The sequence below is a fragment of the Quercus lobata genome, chromosome 11 (assembly GCF_001633185.2).
Source record: "Quercus lobata isolate SW786 chromosome 11, ValleyOak3.0 Primary Assembly, whole genome shotgun sequence".
NCBI lineage: Eukaryota > Viridiplantae > Streptophyta > Magnoliopsida > Fagales > Fagaceae > Quercus > Quercus lobata.
In genome coordinates, this window is record NC_044914.1 from 54,760,837 (window position 1) to 54,788,400 (window position 27,564).

Here is a 27,564-nt window from a genome sequence, read left to right on the forward strand (position 1 = left end):
CACCTCTGTTTATTTATTTATTTAGTGAGAGTCCATGTCCACCTTGTTTCCAAGGAATTTGTGTGTGTGTGATGGATACTGGACTAAAGTTAAAGTCAAATCAACAAATCCTTTAACAGGCCTCAGGCCCTCAGCTACCCAACCTTTGCCAATTAGCCTAATGTACCAACACACACCCACATGCCTATTTGCTTTAAGGTAACCTCTCTCTCTCCTTTTTTTTTTTTTTTAATTAATCTTACCCCTGCTATAATTAATAGGACAAAAAACACATACAAAATATTGTGTAGCTATTAATATTAATTATCAAAAGATAGAGAGCAATATCAAAATGAAAAGAGAAATTTGCATAGTATTTAGGTCTAAGTAATTGGTAGGTTCTAGTTAACTCAACTAGTAAAGTATTTGATGGTTGTATAAAAGATCTGGGGTTCAATCCCCGCCTACACCAAAAACTAATTGATGTCTTGGTCTAATGATAAAAAAGTATTATCAGAAGTGGACGCTATAGGTTGAAACTTTCTCTCAAAAAAAAAAGTCTAAGTAATTAAAACATAACAATCTTAAACGACATGATAACAATAAATCCAAAAGCTACATATTTGGATATAGTTTTGCCACATGGCTAATGCTATAAAATCCCGTATAATATCTCTTTGCTTAGCATCCTCGTCATCTTCTCTAGGAGTAGGGCCGCCAGTTCACTATGAGAATGTTATTTTGGAAGAGAGGAAATGATAACATCATATAATATATTCTGGTTTTCTTTGCACCTGACTAAGTTCGTTGGCTCAACTATTGCCTGGCATAGTTTTCAGAACCAGACCGGACCAGGAGGTCGGACCGTGAAAACCAAGAATCGGGATGAATACCGGTTTTTTAAGCCTAAAGAACCGGATTTTTTTAATTCCGTGAACCGTTAAAATTGGGGTAATTGGACCGCACGAACCGGTGAGAACTGTGCGGTCCAACCCCTTAGCAAATTTTTTTTTTTTTTTTTTACAATTTTATTCTACTTAATTAAATTATCCATCTCTTACAAGGAATAAAAAAAAATTATAATTAAAATCCTTCAAAAATATTCAACTTTACTTCAAAAATTAATCATAAATTTTAATGTTTTCTTGGTTATTATTTTATTTTATTAACTTTCTTATTTAATTATTAAATATATGCTTGAAAATCATTAAATTTCCCTCATATATATAGATATATTGTCAATTTTTCTAGTTTTATAAATTTAATATCTATATTTAGGCTTTAATTAATTATTAAATTAATTATAACGTCATCACGGTTCGACCCCGGTTCGACCTCGGTTTGACCTCAAAAACCTTAAACCTCTCCCTTTTACAGTTCAATGAACGGTTTGGATCTGAAAACCTTGTTGCCCGGTAGTAATCTGTGTCTAATATAAACCATAAAGCCTTTTAAAAAATGTTTCACCCAAGCCCAGCTTACAAATTAATTGGCTAGTTTCACCTAGTGGATATTTTTATTTCACATTAGTAAATTGACTTTACAATTGAGCACTATTATCAATTAAATATTTATTATGCTTAAACAAGTTTTAGCAACAAAATTCATAAATCATGAAAAATTACTATTGAAAATCGACTTTCACCATTACAAGCATAATATAGCTCGATATTTGAACTTCCAAAAAATTGTCAAATTTTTTTTTAGTTGTGTTTATGGCTAGTAAGTACAAGAAAATTAGTAGCCTACCAATTTGTTTATAGAGTGATTGTATAGTTGTAATCATACTAAATCCTCCAATTTTCACTACAACTATAAAATGAGTATTTTTAACCATTAATATATTATCAAAACTAGGTTTCCCAACAAAATAGAAGATATATAATATCTTAATGGATTCTTTAATTTTGTAATTGAAGATGATTTTTTAACACACTTCGATTTTCTTACATTGAAATGGAAATTGTTATCACAATTAATACAAGATTAATCATCCATGATTTCCGAGATTTAAAAGAATAATTGCTTTGTGTATTAAGAAAGAGTTATTTTATGGGTGCTAATTTGGATCATAAAGAATAATAATAATAATAAATGGTTCATACTTCGGTCCCTCGACAGAAATCTGGACTTTATCCTACTTTGATTCCTACTAATATGATAAAGACTATTTTTTTTTTCATCTAAATGCATGGGAATGAAATAAGAAATCTTGCATTTTGTTTTTGAAGGTCCGTCTTCTTTAGAGTTTGAGAGATATGGACATGAAGGGCCATCAACAGTTTTTGAGGGTCTGTTACCTCTCGAATCTGAGAGATCTGAGCATGAAGGATCATCATCACTTTTTGAAGGTTTGTCTGCTATAGAATTGGTGAGATATGAGCATTATAGACCGTCATCATTTTTTGAGGGTCTGTCTACTTTTGAAGGTGATGATCTGTTTCAAATTCAATCAAGCTTGTGTTTCATTCTAAATACGAGGCAATGTAATTAGAAATCTCCCATTTATTGTTTTCTATTAATGTTGAAGCTTTTCTGCTACTTGTGTACATGGTTTGTTGTTTATCACTGAAAATAGAAAATTTTCAATTGTATAGATACTGCTAACCAAGTGAAGAGCATTCCATTTAAAATAGTGCACAAGAAAATATGACCAAAAAAATATTTATATATGATATATTTAATTAATAAGTATTAATAAATAAAAAGTAAAATTAAAGATTTTGTAGAATATTTTTTTTTAACTTTATTTTTCGTAATATAGTGTATTAAACTAGTTGAAATGGGTCGTGTCATTTCAACGAGCTAATTAGGGTTGAGAGTGTTTGGTACAATTATTAAATGAGTTAAATTAGAATTGAGCTTTTTTTTTTTTTTTTTTGATGTGAAATACGACTAAACTTTATTAATCAGAAGAATTGACAAATACATCCTGGTTGAGAGCTTGTTCAAGAAAACAAGGGGTCTCTTCAACCCAAACAGATAAATCTGCAATGCCTAAAGCATGTCTAGCAAGTAAATGAGCTGGCTTATTTCCATTTCGACCAACATGAGCGAAATCTACATGACGGAAGCTATGAGCAACAGTAATGGAACTAAAAACCAGAGCAGCAACAGATAATGGAGGAGGAGATAACTCCCTCAAAGCATTCACTAGAGACAACGAATCACCCTCAAGCGTGAAGTCCTGTATAGACATATCTTTGGCGAATTGAAGGCCCAGCTCAACAGCCTTAGCTTCAACCTCCATGGCACCTAGAGGAGCATCAAGTTTTTTACTGCTGGCACCAATCATCTGACTCGCTGCATCTCTAATTAAAATCCCCACCCCCGCCATTTTCTGCTCTTTGAACACAGCACCGTCTACATTAATTTTGTAGCGATTAGGAGAGGGAGGCGTCCATACCACTGCTGCAGCAGGCTGCTTCGAATCTGTATCCTCCAAACACGCCTGATACTTAACTAAATATTCCAACGCACCCTGTACTATAGCTTGTGCTGACTTCTTCGCACCGCCATGTCTGTGTTCGTTCTGGTTTGACCACAACGCCCAAGCTATCACAATCAAATGTTCCACCCCACTGTGATCCCATTGAGCAATCATCACTACGTGCCACAGCAAGTCCATGAATGAACCGAAATGGTGTTCCACTGAACCCAGAAACAGAGAGGACGTGCGCCAAACTTCTCTAGCACGTTGACAGCGCCAAAATAAATGGCCTGAAGATTCGTCCTCCATCTGGCATTCCTCACAAACACTGTCCAGCAGCACCTTGCGCCTAACCAAATTCTCCTTTGTGGGTAAAACATCCTTGCAAGCCCTCCAAGCGAAGTGGCGGATCTTGTGCGGGATATTACAGCTCCATAAGTACTTCCAAAATCTTCTTAACTGATTGCCATTTGATACACTACCCGCCGGCACAGTTGAACTCATCTCCACGGCTAGCTTATATGCACTACGGACACTAAATATTCCATTGTGCGTTAAAGCCCAGGCCTGCTTATCCTCAGGCAGATTCGCACTCAGAGCTATACTACAAATTAAATCAGCTTCATGAGGTAGGAAAGTTTGCCGCACCACCTCCTTCTTCCATGCACCCTTCTCCTCGTCAATAAGGGCTGCAACTCGAGAGTCCTCAGGAAGATTTGAGATTGGAGATACTACCTTATAAGTTGAGGGAGAAGGTATCCATTTATCCTTCCAAATCATGATACTATGCCCATTCCCTACCTGCCACCTTTTACCATTCCGGATAATCGCTTGAGCTGCCAAAATACTCCTCCAAGCAAAAGAAGGATTTTTTCCAAGATTAGCATCAACAAACTCACACCTCGGAAAATATTTGGCCTTAAATACCTTATACAATAAGGAATCATTCCCAGTCTGGAGCCGCCAACCTTGTTTTGCCAGCATGGCCAAATTAAATTGCTTCAGTTGCTTAAATCCCATACCCCCACAAGCCTTTGGGGCACAAAGTTTCTCCCAACTGATCCATGCCATTTTCCGTTCCTCCTTGCATTGCCCCCACCAAAAATTCCTAATGATACTCGTCATCTCATCACAAAAGGAATCAGGAATTTTAAAGCAACTCATAGTGTACGTCGGAATAGCTTGGGCCACCGCTTTTATCAGAACTTCCTTTCCAGCTTTAGACAATAGCTTTTCCTTCCAACCAGCCAATTTCTTAGCCAGTTTTGTCTTGACTTCCTTGAAAGTATTCTTTTTATTTCTTCCCACCAAAGATGGGAGGCCCAGGTACCTTTCATGCTGCTTAATCACTTGAGCCCCAAACCTCACCTTTATCTCCTCCTGGATCTCCTTTGCGGTGTTAGGACTGAAAAATAGAGAGGTTTTGGCACGGTTCAACTGTTGGCCAGAGGCTTGCTCATACGTACTCAGTACTTTTTGGAGGGCTACACATTCATCAATAGTGGCTTTGCAAAAGATTAGACTGTCATCTGCAAAAAATAAATGAGATAGACAAGGGCCACCCCTACACACAGATACACCTTCCAACAAGCCATCAGCTGTAGCTTTTTTAATTAAAGCAGAAAGACCTTCAGCATAAATCAAAAATAAATATGGGGAAAGTGGGTCACCTTGGCGAAGACCTCTGGAGGGAATAATATGGCCACTAGGTTTACCATTGACACGTACCGCATAAGTGACAGAAGAGATGCATTGCATCATCAAGCTTCTCCATCTTGAGTGAAACCCCAATTTCTCCATTATCTTCTCTAAACATGCCCATTCCACCCTGTCATAGGCCTTACTCATGTCTAGCTTGAGAGCCATCTCACCTTTTGCCCCTGATTTCTTCAAGTTAATCTGGTGCATTGCCTCAAAAGCTACTAGAACATTATCAGTAATCAGTCTACCATTCACAAAAGCACTTTGGGTGTCACTGATAATAGATGGGAGGATTTTTTTGAGTCTGTTGGCAAGGGTTTTAGATGCCAGTTTGTAAATAACATTACAGAGACTGATTGGTCTATACTCCATTACTCTTTTAGGAGAAGTAGTTTTAGGGACCAGAACAATATGGGTTTCGTTAAATTTTGGCGGGGTAATGCCCAAATTTAGGAAATCCAATACTGTCTTAGTCATTACTCCACCTACAGTAGCCCAAAATTTTTGGAAAAAAAGAGGGAGCATACCATCCGGACCCGGGGCTTTTAAAGGATACATCTGCTTCAAGGCTTTGTGCACTTCACCTGCTTGGAATTCCTTCACCAGCATGGAATTCATTAATTGGGTGACTCTAGGTTGAACGGCCTTCATAATTTCAGTGAACTCTGATGGTGCTGAAGAAGTGAACAAATCAGAGTAGTAGTCAATAAATACCTTCTCAATCTCCCCTTGATCAACCTGCCACACATCTTCGGCATCAAACACCCCTTCAATTAAGTTCTTTTGAAACCGTGCTGAAGCCTTTGCATGAAAGAAACGGGTATTTCGGTCTCCCTCCCGAAACCAGTTTAGCCTTGCTCTTTGTTTCCACATTGCATCCTCCTTATCGAGCCAACAATTCAATTCCACTCTAGTATCTCGTAAGTCTTTAATAGCTGTAGGTGATGACTCTTGCAGCTCCAGCCATTCTAGACGTTTTTGTAAGCAAGCAATCTTCTTTCCCACATGCCCATACTCATGCCCATTCCAAGCCTCCAATTTGTTTCTGCATGACTCCATGCAAGATAAGATAGGAAAATCAGAGGCCATGCACAACCCTTCCTCCCATGCCTCTGACACCACATTCTCACATCTCTCATCCTTCAACCACATCGACTCAAATCGAAAAATTTTCTTGTGTTTCAGATGTTTTTTCTTGGAGAATAGATGCAGCAGAAGAGGATTATGATCCGAAGCAGATGAGGACTTATGATGAAGCTTAGCATTAGGGAAATGAGAATGCCAATCTACAGAAGCTAAGGCCCTATCCAACCTCTCCCTAATTTGAGTGCCATCCCGTTTCTGGTACAGCCATGTAAATTTAGGACCTACAAAACCAACCTCCTTCAACCCACAATAGTTAATAGAAGCATTAAACCTGGCCATTTGCTGAACCGGCCTAGATGCCCCTCCCTCCTTTTCTGCTTGACATCTAATTTCATTAAAATCTCCAATAACTAGCCACGGCAACTGTGAACTATCCCTTAGAGAATTAAGCAATCTCCATGATTCCAACCTTAGAGCAGTCTTAGGGTGTCCGTAGAAGCCTGATAAATGCCAACACCCAATTCGTTCACCCCCCTCAATTAACGCATCCATAAAAGAAAGCGAAGAATCCAGCACATCCACTTTGATATCAGATTTCCAAAATAAAGCTAACCCCCCTTTTAACCCATCACTAGGAACAATAAAACTGTCTTTAAAGCCACACTAATCACGTACAATTTTTACCCACTCTTCATTCGACTTAGTTTCCATTAAGAACACCAAAATGGGATCTTCTACCCTAATAACCTTTCTCAAGGCATTAACTGTCTGAGGGTTCCCAAGCCCTCGACTGTTCCAGCTTAATAGACTCATTGGACCCGGCGGGGTTGCCCAGCAACCTCCGCCGATCCCAAATGTGTAGCAAATAGGACACTGAGCCTTTTTGTCTCCTCATCCACTTTTTGCTTCTTTTCAATTACAATCCCATCCTCCTCTGCATTCCTTCCCTTCTCAGCTTTTCTTTTTGGGCCTGAATTCTCTACTTTCTCGATCTGCATCTGCTCAATATTGGGCTTACAAGGAAGCCTAGTCCACGTACCTTTTTTATTTCCTTTGGAAAGGACAGCTCCACCCTCCTCAGCTGAAACATTTGACCCTTTAGAGACTTGTTTACTAGGACCTGATTTCATTTTTGTCTTCTTCTCTGAAACTTTAGACCACCCCATCGAAAACTCCACCTTATCCACACTAGGCTGCATTACGTTTGACTCCTTTAACTTTTCCATCGACCCATGCAACTCCTCAGGACCCTCCTCCATCCCTTCCTTGCTTCTAATGTCACGGATCACCTCAGCCACTAAAGCATTCGAAGGAAACTCACTATCAGCAAGTTCTTTATCCAAATCCTCAATCACTGCTTCAAAGTCTGCTGGCTTCTGTGAAATTTTTGAAATCCCTGGTATCTCAGATAGTACACCAGCTGACTCCCCAGCCACTCTATCATTCCTGGACTGATCGGCTAACACATGCATTCTACTACTGCCCAAACGGTTCACCTGAGATTCCTGGATTAGTGCAGCTTCAGGTTGAAAATCCCCCCTACGTGGAACCTCCATATCACCCCCCACGGCTTTATCACTCATGCCTCTGGCCGGTTCAGCATCATACCCCTTTACTTCAACAACAAGCCTCTTGGCCGGACTGAATACCGAAGCTTTAATCCAGTGTCCATATTGTTGGCGATCCAGCTGCAATGTTCCATTGCTTTTCAACCATAATTCACATTCCTTATCATCATGTGACAGCATCCCACACCAAAAACATAGATTGGGCAATCTCTCATACTGAAAGGAGACCCAACCCTCCAAGTTATCATCAAAACTTACCTTCCTTCCTCTGCATAAAGGCCGGGAGACATCAACCCAAACTCTAACCCGCATAAAAGTTCCGCCCCTTATCTCGGAATCGTCTCGCGGCCTAACCACTTCTCCAACTGATTCACCGATTTCAATGGCTGTCTCCGGATTCATAAACTTGTATGGCAAATCATGAATTTGGATCCAAAATTTCACCCTTCTGAAACTAACCTCCTTTATCGGATTATGACCATCAAACCGTTGCAATACCACTAGATGCCTATCATAAGACCATGGCTCTCCAAGTAAAACTTTTACAGCATCCACCTCCTGATCAAACGTAAATAGCAGTATATTGTCTCCCACATTGGTAATATGGAAGCTCGCCTTTGTGCGCCAGAGAGGACGGAACGTACGTGCTACTGCCTCAATATTTAGTGCTCTCCTCGTAAAGAATTTTGCTGCTAACACACATCCTGGCATCTGGTTTTTCTTCGACAGCACTACTTTCTTTCCTTCCCATTCAGAGAGTGACAGGTTATCACACTTACTCGTAAGGTCTTCCATTCTTAGTCACCACACAACACCTCTAATCAAGCGTAGAAAGCAAACAAACACTCCCTACTAGTAACAGAGTACTATAGGGAAACTCCCAGCCCTACTAGTAACAGAGTACTATAGGGAAGCACCACTTCTTTCTCGGAGAGAAAGGGAACGGCAATACTACAGCCTAGGTTTGGGGAGGCGGCAGGAACCCTAACCCTAACCCTAGACCGAGAACATTATTATTATAACTGAGAAGTATGTTTAGAATTGAGCTATTGATTTGAATATTTATACCTTGACACAATACGAACATGACTAGCTAATACGAATTGCCACCCCTAAATGAACTATAAGGTTATGTTTGGTAACAGTTTTTATTTTCTATTTTCAAAAACGTGTTTTTGGGAATATAAAGAAAAAACAGTTTTCTTGTATTTTTGAAATCAAAAACATGTTTGGTTAGTTGAAATTAAAAAGGATAGTTTTTTAAAGAAAAAAATAGAAAATACTAAAATATGTTGTTACTAGGATTTAAACTCTAATGCTAACTTATTAAATGAGACAGATTCATTAAATTAAATGCGTTTTTTCATTGATTTTTAAAAATTAAAAACTGAAAACAGTCTTTTACATATTTTTAGTTTCCTTTACAAATTGAGTTTTAAGAACAGTTTTTGTTTTCTATCTATTTTGAGTTGACAAACAAGTTTTTTAATATAAAAAATAAAAAATTATTTTTGAAAATAGAAAATAAGAAGAAAAAATAGTTACCAAACACATCCTAAGACTCTTAACGAAAAAAATCATATTAGATCCTATTAATTAATTTGTTGTGTGATATATAAGCATCCTCATCATTCTTTTTTATTTTGTATTTTTATTATTGTTATAATTCTATTCATATTTGCTCGTGTAGAGGACATGTATATATATTTATATATATTTAATGCTAGACATGATTTCCAGGCTCTCCTCGGTAGCAACAAATGTCTAATATTTTAGCGGATTCTTTCGTTTGCTTTTTTCTTCTTTTATAGTATTTTATATCCTTATAAATATTTTTAATTTCTTCAGAAGAAGGAGACAAAGCAATCACAAGAATGGGAACGGTTGTATGTGCAAAGTCAGAAATGGATGTTGGATGAGGAGGTGGTGAAGCAAATTAGCAAGCATGTTATAAACTTGCCTGGGTTTGAGCCTAAAACACCTAATGCAGAGAATAATGGTGGAGGAGAATAAAAACGAAGCCAAGAAGATTCAACATAGATAATAATGAAGCCAAAAACCAATGTGAATTCATGTGCAGAAAGAGAGGGAGAGAGCACTGTTTTCCAATCAGTAATGGTTTAGCCCATTATATTGCACCATTTTCAGGGATTGGGCTGATGTTGCCCAAGAAAAAAGGTTGGCATGGGCCGGCCTTCAAAGTTTGTGTTTCAAAAAGGCTGAACTAGGCTGGAACTATATAACAAATCACAATTCATTTGAAATCTGATCCACCCAGCCCATTCCATGTCCACCTATTTTTTTTACTTAGTTAGAGAGTCCAGGTCCACCTCTGTTTCCAAGGACTTTATGTGAGTGTGATGGATATTGGACTAAAGTTAAAGTCAAAGCAACAAGTCCTTTAACAGGCCTAAGCTAACCTTTTCCAATTAGCCTAATGTACCAACACACACCCACATGCCTACTTGCTTTAAGGTAACATCTTCTTCTTCTTCTTCTTCTTCTTCTCTCCTTTTTCTTTCTGTTTTTAACCTTACCTTTAAGCAAATAAATTAGCCAAACAAGCACTAATGAAAAGGACAATGAAACTTGGAAGTGAGAGAATATGAGAACTTGGGTTTGAATCCCCCAATTATTGTAAGCCAAAAAACACTTCCTCTTGCAAGCTCTTCTTTGAAGATTTAAGATGCCTCTAACTCTATATAGCTTTGTTTTTTTCCTCAAAATGTAGGTTTTTTTTTTTGTCGTACCTCTCAATATAATCATATGATTGGAAGACTTATATTAGAACAAAAGTTAGCAATTCAGGTGGTGGCCCTAAGTAATGGATAATGGATTAAAGGTGAAGGGACAATTACTGGGTGGGTCATCTCAAACAACCATATCTACCAATAAGACTCCAGCATTGGGTTGGGCCCTTTGGTCGATTACCTTATCAATTTTGAAATAATTACACTTCACATGTCTTTGCTCCTACCAATGTACTAACTCTCAAGATCCTCATGAAATGATGGTAAATCCAAAATATTAAAAATGCAATAGAGGAACTAAAATGAGGGCTACTTGAATGATTAACAATATTAATGATTCAATATACGACCACACAAAAAAAAAAAAAAAAAAAAAAAAAAAAAAAAATCAAGATATGACAAAATAATAATTGGATGTTTTTTATGATTCATGAACCAAAAATAGTGCCAAGTGGCTTAATACAGTCCAAAAAATATAAGAGCATCTCCGATAGATGCGGTGTACTTGTTTTTTGGGCTAAAATTTGGAGAATTTGTGCATTGTTCATGCTCCAACAAATGCGGTATACGTGGATTTTTTTGGCTCATGAACAGTAACTCATCAAGTCTGATGGGCTACTGTTCAAATGCATTTTTTTTATTATAATAATTAAGTATCAAATAAAAAAATGTTGAAAGATATGTAATTGTTAAAAAAAAAAAAATAATGAATAAAGAAATAATATTTAAATAAAATAAAGAATAAGATAAAAAAACTATTTAAAGTGTATTTAAAAAAATAAATAGTAAATTATTATTTATTTTTCAAATAATATAAAAATTTAAAAATTTTGCTAGAGATGCTCTATGAGAGCCAACAATCAGCCCACTCACCCGTCACCAGCAAGTAATCATGGCAACGTTATAAAGTTTTGATTGGAAACCAGCTTTCTTTACCGATTGCTTCAAATCATAGCCAAACAAATGTTTAGATTTTTGTAACAAAAACAAAGTGTGGTCCAAAAAAAAAAAAAAAAAAGAAGAAAGAAACAAATGAAATCTGATTGACGGAGTGTCATATGTGACGTGCTAGGGCCAATCTTAGACATACCACCATACCTGTGCACATTCCTTCTGAAAGTTTTGGAAGCATTCCTTGAAAAGCGTAGCAATGTATTGAACAATGTGCAAATACATGGTATTCCGATTCCAATTCACTGTCTCTCTCAAACGGGAGAACATACACCCCACTTCTCTAACAGCTGGTGGGTCTAACGAGCGGTGAGTTTCGTTAGCTTATGAGTGTATTTTTTTCTTAAATAGAAAATTTACTGGCATTCATATCACATGTAATCCGGTCATTTTGTGATGAGCTTATTTAGTTGTGTTAAATATTAGTATTGATACACCATGTTGAATATGCTAGTATAGATACGGAAGTGAAAGCATAAAGTATAAAACACAATAACACACGAGGGTTACGTGGTTCAGCCTAACGGCCTACATCCACGGAGGAAACCCTAAAGGGTTACATTAATAATATATTAGAGTGTAGTACAAATCCTGTGTTACAATGAATCATAACATGTGTATATATAGTAGACTAAACTCTAGACTAATAGACTTCTAGTACAAGTAGGAGACTTGGCTTGCACACAAAGTAGAATTAGGCTTGGGCCTATACTAATGGGTTAATATATCTCTAACACCCCCTCTCAAACTCAAGATGGAAACTTGATGAAATCTTGAGATTTGATAAGGTTGAGAAGATCCCTTGAATGAAGTTTGGCTCTGTGACGGTAGTTTGAGGAAGGCAATGGTCTTGCAGTGTTGATGCGACTTCTAACGGTGGCTTGACTATACCGGAGAGTTTTGACGGCAGTAGTAGGAAGCCAAAGAAGATGAACGCAACGAAGAAAAACACCGAGAAAGACAAAGATTGCTCTTAAATGTACCGTAAGGACAGAAAACCATGGCTTCAAGAAGGTGGCTCTGATACCATGTTAAATATTAGCATTGATACACCATGTTGAATATGCTAGTATAGATGCGGAAGCGAAAGTATAAAGTATAGAACACAGTAACACACGGGAGTTACGTGGTTCAGCCTAACGGCCTACATCCACGGAGGAAATCCTAAAGGGCTATATCAATAATATATTAGAGTGTAATACAAATCCTGTGTTACAATGAATCATAACATGTGTATATATAGTAGACTAAACCCTAGACTAATAGACTTCTAGTACAAGTAGGAGACTTGGCTTGCACACAAAGTAGAATTAGGCTTGGGCCTATACTAATGGGCTAATATATCTCTAACAAGTTGAAATTGAAAATTTTCTTTTATTGAAATTGTAAAAAAAAAAGTTAAAAAATAAGTTAAATAGTATAATTGAACCTATGAATAGTATCAAAAAATATAGTAAGATTTATAAATAATAATAAAAATAAATTAAAATTAAAAATAAGTTGAAAATTTCATCCCATATCTCTTCATATGCTCTATTTTCTAAAAAAGTTTACAGTCAATTTTTAGGAACTCCATACAGCTTATTTGTTATTCTGGTTCTAAAATTACAACTTTTTTTTGGTACATCTCTAACGTAGCAAACAATAAATAGTTGTCTATGACCTATACATAGATCATCATATTTTCTCTACCAGCCATGCTCTACCATATCATAATAGTGACAAAAAAAATTGTGAGATAGATTGTGATCTTAGATTTTTTTTTTTTTTTTCATTTTTTGTAATAAAAGTCTATCATTCATAAAAATAAAGGAAAAGAGAATACTGCAGAACTCGTAACTTATTAAAGTCATAACATTAACATATAGTGCTTAGCAAGAAAAGAGTGGGGGGGGGGTGATGGTTTTGTTTAAAACTCAAAAATGATAACACATAGTGATTGCATCGTCGTGACTATACTGGCTCTTGTACTTTGTGTTAACTTGTGCTTGTTCTTTTTATACTTTGGCTAGCACTTGAACCCATCTACCAGTCAAAGAAGTAAAAGTTAAAGAGCCAAACACCTTTTTCCATTGATTCGACAAATGATCTAATTTGTGTGAGTGTGATGTCAATTTTATAAATGCCAATTCCAGTTTGTTTGTACTTTATAATTTTTTTTAACTTATATCTTCACAGGAATAATAGTTCCCGATAAAAATTAGAAATAAAGAAAGAAATCAAAAACCCATAATTGCAATGGTTCAGAGTTCAGACATTTCATATTCATATTTTTCCATAAGAGGTGGCCCCACATGTTTTACTCGACCCCATACTAGAAATCAACTTTTTAATTATATATTTATTTATAAATTGTAATTGAATTGTAGGTTTTTAGTGTTTAGAATAGTAGTTGAAGAAAGCATAATGTGATGGTTTTAATGACCATCTACATATATTAGTCTAAATGATTCATTAATTTATATGAACAAATTACATTATTTTTAAATAAATAATGTGATTATTAGTACACTTAAATGATATTTAAATATTTAAGTAATAGCCAAGAGTTTTATAATTTAGCTTGTACTTTCTATTATTTTTAATGGAAATGCTATTTAAATCTCCCTCACTCAACTATTGAATTAATTATGTGAGTTCTAGACTTCTAGTTAGTTTAACTGATAAATTTGTTTTATTATTGAATAAAAAATCTGATTTTTTATCTTTAAAACAAATTAAAAATTAAAAAACTCTCACTTAATAAGGTGAACGGATCTTTATCTGAAATTTATTTATTGAACTAAGCCACAAACATTCTTAAATAAAAACAAACAACTTTTTTGAATTTCTAATTAATAATTTGGTTACTAATAAGTAATAACAGTTGATTTTCAAATAATTTTGGCCAGGTGGGTTCCAATTTCAAGATGAAAAATTATTCGGTAGTCACCAACAGTAATTTTCTTTCACTATTTCAGTCTCAAATAATTTCATCATCAGAAGAGCTATAATGCAAAGGACAAACCAGGATAAAGTTGGGTCCTTTTCTTTTGGCTGTTTTGTTACTATTTCCCCCTTTTCTTTTTGGAATTTTGGAGTGAATAATGATGGCATGAAATTCATCTCCTGTTCCTATTATTGTTTGTATTCGTTCATTGACATGCTCAGAAATCTCAGGAACGATTCATTTAAATCAGAAGTAGCTAGAAAACAACATTGTGGAACAAGTTCAAATAATTTTTAGTTTTCAATTCTCTCACTAAGGGCAAAAACAAAGCTCATGATACTGGTTATTGATTTATTATTATTAATTAGCACAAAAAAAAAAAAAAAAATTTCTTGCATGCTTTATTTTATCTCTAATCTTGGTCCATGGAGTTTAGTAAAATAGCTATTTGAGTAGAATTCCTCTTCTCAGTCTTCATTAATTGATAAAAGAAAGTTTTTGTCTTTTGAGAAATAGTTTTAACGTATGGTGTTTGTTCTTGACGATAACTCTTTATCATCAGATTAAGATATCAATTAGTTTTTTGGTGTAAGCAATGATCGAACTCCAGATATCTTGTTCAACGACCAGAAACTTTATCGGTTAAACTAACTAAAACCCATAAATAGAGGAAATTAAATTACATTAGATTTCTTAATTTTTTATATATTTAGGATCAACTCTTAAACGGACAAGCAAGATCTTTTGGATAGCTTATATTAATTAGCTTGGAGTTCAAAACTTCTTTTTTACTAGTACTTAATATACCATTGGAGATGATGCCCATCCTTTCAATGTTACGAATAAGAGATTGAAATAGACACTAGTTGCGCCTGCTAAAGAGATTTTTAAGCCAAAGTACTTACAAATGCCTTAAAAGTGTAAAAGAAAGACAATTTTTTTTTTGGGGGGCTAAAGAAAGACACGTTTTTGAAAGCTATGTCAAACACAAGAAAAAGTGTAAAGACACCAGTCACACCACTAGCTTCATAACTTGCTAAATGATTACAAATAATAGTGATTACATGCAGAAGTGAATTAATGTGGAATGTGATTACTCACCACTTACAACCTATTTCATTGATTAATTAAGTTTTGTACGAAGTCCGAGCAGATACCTAACAAAGCGCCTACAACCACATCTAATTTTACAATTTGTTTGAGTATTATTTTGTGATTAAATTTTGGTACTTACATACAGAATCACAGCAAGAACTTAATAAATAAAAAAGTTAGGTACACCAATCATAATGTAACACTTTAACATATTGTGGAATTGGGGGTGTTTCTAGCATTTTTTTCTAGAAAGAACAAGACTGAAAGGGCCAACTAATCCGTGGTCAATCTAAGTAGAACTTGTGTACTTGAATGGATTTTGTATTTATCACTCACATGTGATGTACCAAACTCAGCAAACATGCAAGGAAACCATCCTAGAAATACGTATTAGACCCAAAGAAAAAACAACACACTTTAAAGTTTATGTCTACGTGATTCAAGTGGTCCTTACATAGAGGAACCCATATGGGGCACATGTTCAAAGTGCACTAGCAGCTTTGAAATTAGCATATCATGTCCCTTTTCACATTCACATTCCACTATTTGAATCTGTAAACATTTGGATTCTACTGTGTGTTCAAAACTTTCTCACATTCCTATAAAGAGCATTATGATTTCATCTAAAAAATAATAATAAATTAATGAATATAAAAGCATTTTCATCAAAATACTAATAATAAATCATTGAATATAAAAGCATTATGATTAAAATTCTTCACCATATATTTGAAGTACAAGAAAAAGAAGATCCCTATTCAGGGATTCTGCTTCTGCATGAACAAAGGCTCCCTTACTTTACACTTTTTATAAAGATCTGTAGGGAAATCTGGATATTCTCAATTTGATACTTTATTTGACTTCAAATTTTTACTTTTTTCTTTTGATTTTTTACTAATTTAACCAGGCATTGTACCAAAATAGCAATATGCATGGTTTTGTCTCTGTATTCTGCCTGGTTTTTTGCCAGAGAGCTCAGGTGCCTAGATTCCATTCTTGGGGTTGCAAATAGAGCCTTTATAATGTCAACTCCAATTTTACTGCATTGCTCTTAGAAGTTGATGTGTAAAAATTTAAGAACAAAATAAAAGTGTAGTTTAAAAATGTAACACCAATTATAAATAATTATTATGTCAGTTATAAGTAGTTTATAAAAAAAATTGGTAATAATTTTAATATTTTCTATTTTCTTTCATTTGGTTTGCTATAAAATGTTTTCAAATGTAAAATATTTTTAGTGAAAAATGTTTACATTTGAAAACATTTCCGGAAAAAAAAAATTTAAGTATTAGGTATAACATATAATTTTTAAAGTGCAAAATTGGTGCCTATTAGTGACAACTCGGCTCATCATGCCAACATCTCAAATTATTAATTTTTTTGAAATTTTGGAGCTTAATTTGTTACTTTAGAAACTATGGGATCTATTTTATTATAGGATTTACTTTACAAAGTTTATGTTAAGGTGGAATCCAAGGATTCTTGTGTCTAGTTGTATTCGAGGTCAGTTGGGCCTCCAAGAATTGAGGGAAGGGAAAAACAGAGAGAAAAGAAGAACTGAATTGAGATTATACTTGCTTGATTGCATATTCCTTTACAACAGCCTATTCCCCTTTATACATCTTCTCCAGCTGTCAATTAACAACCAACTAACAATTGTCTAACTAACTCTAATTGACTCCAACTGTCCTACCACCACACTACTACCACTAACTAACCCATGGATGCCCATGACACCTCAATCCCACTTTAACACTACAACATACAAGTACAATACCTGTACATATAAGCAATGATACTACCAATACCTGTACTATTCAATACAATCATACACTACCAAATCATACTACAATACAAGCATACACTACAATGCAGAATCATGCCTAACAATACCCCCCCCCCCCAATTAAAGCACCTTGCCCACAAGGTGAGGGAATTATTGTTGCAGCAGATACAAGTTCTCCCATGTAGCATTTTCAGGACTTTCTCCTTGCCATTGGACTAAGACCTGAGTAACAGTTCTGCTCCTCAAGTGATGAACCCTTTCCTGCAAGACAACGATGGGTTCTGGATAAGAATGCCCTCTGAATCCATAGATGGAAGGGTAGCAACTAAAGCCACATGCTGACCATGTTTGGCTTCAAGATAGGAAACATGAAATGTAGGATGCAACTTGGAATCTGACAGCAAGTCCAACTTGTAAGACACCTTACCAACCCTCTTTAAAATCTGGAAGAGCCCATAGTATCCAAGTGACAATTTACCCAAATTTTTCTACCTCAAGGACTTCTGTTTGTAAGGCAACAACCTTAAATACACCCAATCACCCTCAGCAAACTCTCTCTCAATTCTATGCCTATCAACATTGAATTTCATCCTTTCCTGAGCTACCAATAGGTTCTGCTTCAATAAGGACAAAAGTTGTTGTCTAGTTCTCAAATGCACATCAACATTATCAACCTTAGTTGTACCTGGAATATAATCCAATAAACTAGGAGAAGGGTAACCAAATAAAGTCTCAAAAGGTGTCAACTTGGTTGAGGTGTGGAAGTTAGTGTTGAACCAAAATTCTGCCAAGGGTAACCAATCAACCCAAGAATGAGGTTTGTTAGTTGCAAATGCTCTCAAGTAGTGTTCTAAGCTCTTGTTAACCACCTTAGTCTGATCATCTGATTAAGGGTGGTAGGCTGAGGACATGGCTAGTTGAACTCCCTGCAATCTCTTCAACTCCTGCCAAAAATGAGAAGTAAACACAGGGTCCCTGTCACTCACAATTGAGGTTGGCATCCCATGCAGTTTGAACACATAATGCAAGTAGAGATGAGCTACTTTGGCAACAGTATAAGACAATGGGACAAAATGAACAAATTTGGTCAACCTATCCCTACCACCAAAACCACATCCTTGGACTGTGACTTGGGAAGGCCCTCAACAAAATCCATGCTCACATCAAGCCAAGTTTTATCAGTTATAGGTAAAGGTTGCAACAGTCTAGCTACATTACAAGTCTCAGCTTTGAGTCTTTGGCAAGTATCACATTTCTTGACATGCTTCTTTACATCCTCCCTTAAACCAGGGCAAAAAAATCCCTCTTAACCCTATGCAAAGTCTTAAGGAACCTTGAATGCCCTCCCAAAGCACTATTGTGGACCTGCTGAAGAACAGCAACCTTCAAAGCATCATAAGAACCTAGATAAATCCTTCCCTTATACAAGAGTAGTCCATTCTGTATTGAAAACCCTTTAGGAACTTCCTTCCCCAATTGAGAAGCTTGGAAAATACCCTACACCTTCTACTCAGAGGCATAACTAGCCTTAAAATTAGCCAACCAAGATGGAGTTAGGAAAGAAACCATGCATAAAACACTATCAGAAACATCATCATTAGGATTAAATTCTTCAATCTCAACTTTACTGGACAGTGCATTAGTCGTTAGATTGTCCTTACCTTTCTTGTACTCAACCACAAAGTTATACCCCAACAACTTAGCAAACCACTTCTGCTGAGCTGGAGTTCCAATTTTCTGCTCCAACAAGTACTTTAAGCTCTCCTGATCAATCTTGACAGTGAAGGGTCTTTCTACCATATAAGCAATCCACCTCTTGGCAGCAATGACTAAAGCCAAAAGTTCCTTCTCATATGTGGACAAGGCCAAATTCTTACCTTTAAGGGCCTAGCTGTGATAAGCAATAGGCTTGCCTTGTTGCATTAAAACAATACCTATTTCCCTCCCTCAAGCTTCACACTCCACCATAAATGGCTTGTCAAAATTTGGCAAGGCCAACACAGGTGGATGGACCATAGCTTCCTTAAGCTATTGAAAAGCAAGTTCAGCTTCCTTAGACCAACAAAATGAGTCTTTCTCTAATAAAGCAATCAAGGGAGCTACAATATTACCATACCCCTTAACAAAATTTTTATAATACCTTGTAAGATCCAAAAACCCCCCTAAGGACATGATATCCTTAGGAAGAGGCCATGGCAGCAACTTTCTTTAGATTAGTATGTACTCCTTCAGTAGTGATCACATGCCCTAAATACTCTACTTTTGTACAAGCAAACATACACTTAGATATTTTGGCATATAAATGGTTAGTGGCTAAAATCTCCAAGACATTTCTAAGGTGGATGACATGATCAGACATAGATTTGCTATAGACCAATATGTCATCAAAGAAAACTAGAACAAACTTTCTAAGAAAAGGGTTGAATACCTCGTTCATCAAGGATTGGAAGATGGAAAGGGCATTGGTTAAGCCAAAAGGCATCACCAAGAACTCATAATGGCCCTCATGTGTCCTAAAGGTTGTCTTGGGTATATCTTCTTCCTTCATTCTGATTTGATGATACCTAGACCTCAAGTCAAGCTTGGAGAAAATAATAGCCATATTCAATTCATCCAACAACTTATCAATAATTGGAATTGGAAACTTGTCCTTAACAATGATGTTGTTTAATGCTCTATAATTAATACACATCCTCCATGATCCATCAGCCTTTTTGACCAACAAAACAAGAGAGACAAATGGACTGCTACTGTTCCTGATTGATCCCACTGACAGTAACTCCTTCACAATCTTTTTCTATCTCATTCTTTTGGTAAAAAGGATACCTATAAGGTCTTTGGCAGACAAGTTGAGCACCATCCTTAAGAACAATGGAATGCTCATAACCCCTAAGTGGAGGCAGCTCAATAGGAGTCTCAAAGACTTGGCCAAACTCTTGCAACAAGGAATCCACTTCAGCAAGAATTCTAGCTTCTAATGCATTTGCTTCCACACCAGCAATCTGTAACAAAAAACCCCTTTTCATTGGAGCTCTAAAAAATATTTTACAATCCACAAAAGAAGACCCTAAAGCTGGATTTAAACCCTGCAACAAGACTTGCTGATTTCTATACCAAAAGCACATAGTTAAAAGCTTAAAATTCCATTGAATATCACCCAAAGTACTTAGCCACTGAGTGCCTAAGACTGCAACACAACCCCCTAATGCTAAAACATGAAAATGGATGCAAAACTCCACTCCTTGAACAATCACTTACACATCACTACAGAGTCCTTGAGTCTTCACAATAGAACCATTAGCTACTTTGACTTTCAAAACTTTTAAAACATCTACTCTTAACTATAAACTATTGACCAATGATGCATCAACAAAATTATGAGTGCTGCCTGTATCTATCAAGATTACTAACCTACTTCCATTAATTCTTCCCTTAGTCCTCATTGTACCAGGTGTAGGGGTTCTTGTGAGAGCATACAAAGTAATCTCAACCTCCTCATTTTCATCCATCTGTGCAGGGGTTATTCTCTTAATAGGTATCCTAGGCTTAGCTTCTACCACACCATTACTTTTAGGCAAACCCAAGATAGAATTCTTACCTGAATCTTGCTAGTACTTGGCACTTCTTTTGTAACTCATTACATATTCTTCTTGAATCTTGGCCAATCCAAAGGTTGCATTCAAAGATTGAGGATTAAGCATCCTCACAGATAGTCGTATTTCATCTTTTAGGCCACTCAGAAAACAACTTAGCTTGTGTAATGGAGAAAGACCCTTGATTTGTTTAATACTACTTCAAACTCTGCCTTATACAAAGCCACTGTGGTAGTCTACCTCAACCTTTTTAATACCTCCATAGGATCATCACAAGCAGTTGATCCAAACCTTGTGTGTAAAGCTTGCACTAAAGACTCCTAATCAGAAAATACCCCAACCTTCTCTGCTTCTTGAAACCATATTAGGGCCTCTAACTCCATGTGGAAGGAAGCTATCAATAGCTTTTCTGCAATTGGGGTTTGGTAATACCCAAAATACTGATTAGCCTTGTAAACCCAGCTAGCAGGTTCATCACTTGAGAAAAGTGGGAAATCCAATTTCACAGGTTTTGCAAGTGATAAGGTTGAAGAACTTGGACTTGGATTTGGTTGTACATTTCTCTGAGGTGAGTGCTGATTTCCATCTTGAGAATTTAGCTTCTATCAAATGGCATTGATGTTCTGATTCATTTCATTCAAAGTTCTAATGTGAATTCCTTGAATCTTTTGTATTTCTTCAATGTCTTTGTTGTGATGATTAGAGGCGATACAAAGGGAGGCAATGGCCTCATTAACCATATTCATGGCAGCAGCTCAGTTTTAGTCATGGCAGCACAGGAACAAGGCTTTAATACCAATTGTTAAGCTGGAAATCAAGGATTTTTGTGTCTAGCTGTATTTGAGGTCAGCTAGGCCTCCAAGAATTGAGGGAAGGGAAAAACAGAGAGAAAAGAAGAATTGAATTGAGATTATACTTGTTTGATTGCATATTCCTTTACAATAGCCTATTCTCCTTTATACATCTTCTCCAGCTGTCAATTAACAACTAACTAACAATTCCCCTAACTAACTCCAACTGACTCCAACTGTCTTGTCACTACACTATTGCCACTAACTAACTCGTGTATGCCCATGACACCTCAATCACATTCTAACACTACAATATACAAGTCTGATATAAGCACCGATACTACCAATACCTGTACTATTCAATATAATCATACACTACCAGATCATACTACAATACAAGCATACACTACAATACAGAATCATGCCTAACAATTTAATTTGTTGCACCTATTAAATTATAAGGTTTAAAATATAATTTTTTAAATTATTTATTACTTATTATTATAAACGTGAAAAGTAATATTTTCATATTTATTTTTCGTTCTTCCATAGTTCTATCCAGGAACGGTAACGGAATTTTGGAAGGAAGGGAAGAAAAATATGAATTAAATAATTTTAGAATTTAAGAATGATGAATATGCTAGTATTGAAGACCTGATATACTATTAAAATTAAAACTAATATTTATTTAATGTTAACAAAATATAAATAAAAGAAAAGATATAAAATAATTATAAAAATAAAATAAAATAAAACAAATGTTACAATTGAGAAGAAAAAAAGGCATTGCCGCCAGGGGGCCCTTGGCTCCATGCTTCTAGACTAGTCCACAAATTACACCGCCACCCTATTGATACCTTAATTGTGAAGATGACCATTTTTTCAAACCGTAATCCAATGGGCATTGTATTGATTAGATTCTTGGCTGCTAATTTTATTGGCTTCTTGAGTTCTTGTCCATTTGAAATACGTACCTGAATCTTCTAACATGTTAGTTTACTTTTGGGTCACACCCCCTGATTGGTTAGCTGCTATTTCTACCATTTTTTTTAAACCCTAAAAAAGGTGTCAAAGACCTAAGATTCTTTCCAACAGATTTTATGGCAGTTTGCACCCCCAATTTGAATGTGAGGGGGTGCTCAGAGAGAGTTCAGAGGTACAGAGAGAAAGTGAAAGTGATTGTTACACTCTCATTTGACCTGCTTTTTGTCAAACAGATATAGCTTTTACTTAAAAGAAGATATATCAGTGTATGTATATATATATATATATATATGTGCGTTTAGTTGTACTTTGTCACATGCTCACTACCCAGCAGCATGGAAGACCCCTTAGCTGCAGTGTACTATTTATGTCAATCCCAATCTCTCTCCCATCCATGTATCATTCTTTTCACAACATATAGTTTATATACAATTGTAGAATTCATTCACGCACGATAAAAAAGAAGCTACATGTATCTGATGCATAAAATAATTATGAATTTGCGAGAGAGAAAGAGAAAGCTAGAAGCGACATGCTTGCTAACTAAGATAGAGCAACCTTTGCTTGGTAATTAAGATAGAGCATCCTTTTCAATTGAAAGCGCGATATGTCACTTCTGGGTTCAATATCTATATTTCTAGTTTGCAATTTGCTGGCTGTTTGTGGTTTTCCAATCACAAAGTAGCACACAGGACACATTCTTTGTTGAAATTAAAGTCGAGATGTTGACTGTAGTAGTCTCTTGAAAATGACACAATCCCCTTTAGCATTTTGAGGCTAAATTTAACACCACAAAAGGCTAAATTTAGCATAAGCATGATGTCAACCAACAGAAACATCCATTAGCAAGACCAAGACCAATAAATGAAGTGTACCGTGTACAGATAGGGTTATAACAAGTCTTTAAAATAAAAAAAAATTATTTGAGAAAAAGCTAAGTAAAGGTTTATTACTCAATAGTCTTTCAGCAATAATACATTTGTTCAGTCAAATGGAACTTTCCTCCGTCCATACAATGCCAATGACTTAGCCAAAAGTTGGGGTGACCACAGGGGCAATGACTTAGCCAAAAGTTGAGGTGACCACAGGGGGTGGCGCCACCTTAAGGCTAGGATGGTTCCAGGACCATTCAGACCTAGATTTTTTTTTTATATAATAATTCAAAAAAATTTATTTGTCTACCATTTAAAAAAAAAAATTTGAGAATACCCTTAGTTTTTTTTTTTTTTTTTTTTTTTTTTTTATACCAATAAAATTAAATTTTATTCCATAATTTGTTTTATATTTAGTGGATGAATGATTGTTTGGTTGTGTATATTGAAAGAGATGTTGCTTGTAGCATTGATAATGAGACTATCATACAACGATTTCAAAATATGAAAACTCATAGAAAACAATTGTAAACTTTATGTATTTACGTGTTTTTTTATTGCTGTTGTTGTCAACATATGAATTTCTCTTTTTATTAGATTGTATAATTTATGCTTCTTAAGGAACACCTTAAAAAAAATTCCTAAAGCCGTCACTAGGTGACCATGCATGAATGAAAAAGATGGCATGGGGACAAGTCAAAATTTGATTGTTCATGAACAACTCGTTTAATTTACAAGTAAAGAAAAAAAATTTTAAAAAGAAACTATTTATATAAGTGGAAACAAATTGTAGATAATTCATATGAAATATATGTTAATAGTTATGACCAAAGTTATCAATTCGGTTTTAATAATATTTAATAAAAATCTTGACCATTTTTATATAATTGTTAGCACCCACTACGTCAGAATTATGGACCTAATTAATCAGATTAATTTGAGTAATAATTTCGTGAGGCTTATTGAGCCTATAAATAGACTCATTCAGACTTATTCTAATGGACACCAAAAAATTTAGCAATTGCAAGCATTCTTATACACTAAAAAAATAGAAAGGTTCTTAGTAAGGAAGGGTGTTCTTTCTAGTAGAACTTTGGATTTGAACACTTTGTGCAGAGGTTGTTCTAACCATACGATATTTGTTAGGCTATTGTATCTTGGGGGAGACAAGTCAAACAAGGTCTATACCAGTTACAAAGTTTAGCCAACCAAGAACTTGAATCTCCTTAAAGAAAGCGAGTACTGCGCCCCAATCCAAATAATGTTATGTAATTTTTCTCTTCAAATTAATAATATTCAAAAAATATTATTTAGTTTCTCTTTATGTTATTTCCATTATTATTGTCTTTGCACCAAAAAAAAAAATATATATATATATATATATATATATTAATAAACACAAAAAATTAATATAATTTCTAATTACATAATTTTTTTTCTAGGCAAATGAGTGAGGATGAGTGGATAAAACTTAGGTGTGTTAGTGGCACATCTCATCTCATTTCCAAAATTAAGTAATAGACATTTTTCATTTTTCAACACCAATATCAATATTTAGAAATAAACTACACCTCCTATCAAAAAAAAAAAAAAACTACACCATCATCATTAACAGAAATGTCTATAAAATCTCATTATAAAAATACTTAATACGCAATACTAAAATGCAAAAACCAAACATATATAATGACAAGAACAAGCCGCAATAGATCAGAATTTTAAGCAAAATATAAAACAAGAAGGAATGGTTAATGGTACGAAATATCTTGACCGAAATGGAAGGAAATTGGTAATTTTGGTCACAATAAGTTGCTTGATTTTATTAGCAAAAATTTTCTGTAACCAAAGAAGAAAGTGGAAGCCAGGGGTTGCTTATCTATTTCAAGTTTTCAACAGTGTGCAACCTGCAAACTTTGATTGTTTGTTTTTGCATTTCAAGCCATTCATTTTCATGTACTTTTAGATGGATTTGAAATCTGCTTCACTTTAATAATGTACCACAAACTTTTTTCAAGTTCATAACACGTGGTTTGTGTTGGTACAACTAGTACTCCACACAATTATATAAATAGTGGGGTTTTTAATTATGATACAGAAATTGAACACCAAGCCCTAGCTAGATTGTATAATTTTAAAAATCTTTATAATATGCACATGATAGTAGCATTATTTTTCTGCATCTAATGTGACAACTTTTTATATATCCTTGTTTGACCATTGCATGACTACCAAGATATTCAAAGAAAATTGTACGTGGTTTAATAATTTCACCGTCCTTGTTACGGGCTAGCTACTCTTCAATGTAGGACCTATGTGATTTAATTACATGATCCTGGCCGTTCATAATTATAGGACAAAGGTCATCTTATTAATTAATATTATTATTAATATTGTTAGTACCAATCTTTTAATTAAATGCTTGTCACGTGCGAGTGTGTGATGAGCCAATAATACATATGGGGTAGTACCAAGTAGCAACAAATTGGATTGTCTATAAAGTGATGGTCCACTATAGACTCATGGAGAGAGAGAGAGAGGTAGGTACAATTTACATGTGAAATATTATGACTTGGACCAAATTAAATTGATTCGGGGAATAAAATTAATATTGGGAAAGCAGTTCTTGGTAGAAAGGGTCATTGGGGAGAGCCCACCTTAACAACATATGGTTGTGTTTGTAACCCAGCACTCAGCTAAATTGAGGCAATATAGAAAGACTTTAAAAAGGAAATATGTGAAATAGATTAGTGTAAATTACACTCTTAAATTTTGGGATGTTTAAATTTTATACTTTAAAATTTTAGAATTTCAATTTTATCTCTTGAAATTCTATTCTGTTTGCATCAACAGCATCTCTATTTATATTTTCCATTAAGTGTCATATAAGTTTGTCACACGTGTTTAGTTTATCTAATAAAATGATGTTACGTTATTTTTATTTTGCCATCTATTTTTTATTTTATTTTTTAGGCTAGAAAAATAATGTGGTATCATTTTATTATCATGCATGTTTAGTTCATCTAATAAAATGATGTTTTGTCATTTTTATTTTTATTTTTTACTTTTTTAGGCTACAAAAATGATGTGGTATCATTTTATTGAACAAACTAAACATGTGTGACAAGTTTATGTGGCACTTAATTGAAAATATGAATGGAATGGCTGTTGATGCAAATGGAATAAAACTTCAAAAGATAAAAATCCAAATTCTAAAATTTTAAGGTATAAAATCTAAACAATTTAAATTTTAAGGGTGTAGTTTGTAATTTAGCCATTGAATAAACTAAGTAACCAATGCTTAAGGAATTTAAACTAGGGATATTCATCAATTAGCAGTGGCCAATTGGTGAACAAACTTACTCTTTGACAATGAGGAATTGTAAATGTTCACTTTTTCTATTCTTTTTTTGAGAACAAAGACAATGCATTTTAATTAACGAAGACTATTAAAATCAGCCTGAAGTACATTTGTGATATCTGGTGATACATTTTCCATTCAGATTTGTAAAGAAAAAAAAGAAATTACTCGTCTCGCAAGTGAGTGAGATATAGTATTACAGTACATCCGTACATAAGAATAAGTTAACTTTGAAAAATAAGATGCCAAATAGCGTTTGTCTTTTACAATGTGGCCAAAATGAGATAAACAATATGAATCGGTTTTGTAAATGCTCACTTAAGTGAATACAATAATAAGTTAACCTTAGCTGAATCGGAATCCCATAAGCATTTATAATTAACAATATTGAGTGGACCGACATTGTGTCTTTGAAGGTTAAAATATTGGCCCAACCAAACCATATAGATGTAATCTTTTATTAATGAACCACTCACCCTTAGTGATGATGTAAAATTAGATTTTGGGACCTTTAGGATAACTCAATTTATAATGATAGACATCATCATCAACATAACAAGCTTATTTCATACTCAGGTGGCTATAATTTGAGCCGAAGTAAGGTAAAAAATAAAATAAAGTAAAAATGATGGATGATGTGTGTCTTACTAATTTCATTTTAACGAACAGCATTATTTATGAATGCATTGCA

The 27,564-nt window shown here is 34.9% G+C and overlaps 2 protein-coding genes across 2 annotated transcripts; both read right to left on the reverse strand.

The window, feature by feature from the left end:
• Nucleotides 1-2,884: 2,884 nt before the first annotated feature.
• Nucleotides 2,885-6,748, reverse strand: LOC115967179. The gene has a single exon (XM_031086243.1). The coding sequence runs from the start codon at nucleotides 6,746-6,748 to the stop codon at nucleotides 2,885-2,887; it is 3,864 nt and encodes a 1,287-aa protein (XP_030942103.1).
• Nucleotides 6,749-7,005: 257 nt separating this feature from the next.
• On the reverse strand, nucleotides 7,006-8,559 carry LOC115967180. Its single transcript, XM_031086244.1, has one exon. It carries the CDS (start codon nucleotides 8,557-8,559, stop codon nucleotides 7,006-7,008), a length of 1,554 nt encoding a protein of 517 aa, XP_030942104.1.
• Between the last annotated feature and the right edge of the window lie 19,005 nt (nucleotides 8,560-27,564).

Bases quoted from the DNA above. Each gene is read 5' to 3' on its own strand.
- LOC115967179 (XM_031086243.1), bottom strand. From the start codon at position 6,748: ATGGATGCGTTAATTGAGGGGGGTGAACGAATTGGGTGTTGGCATTTA.
- LOC115967180 (XM_031086244.1), bottom strand. From the start codon at position 8,559: ATGGAAGACCTTACGAGTAAGTGTGATAACCTGTCACTCTCTGAATGG.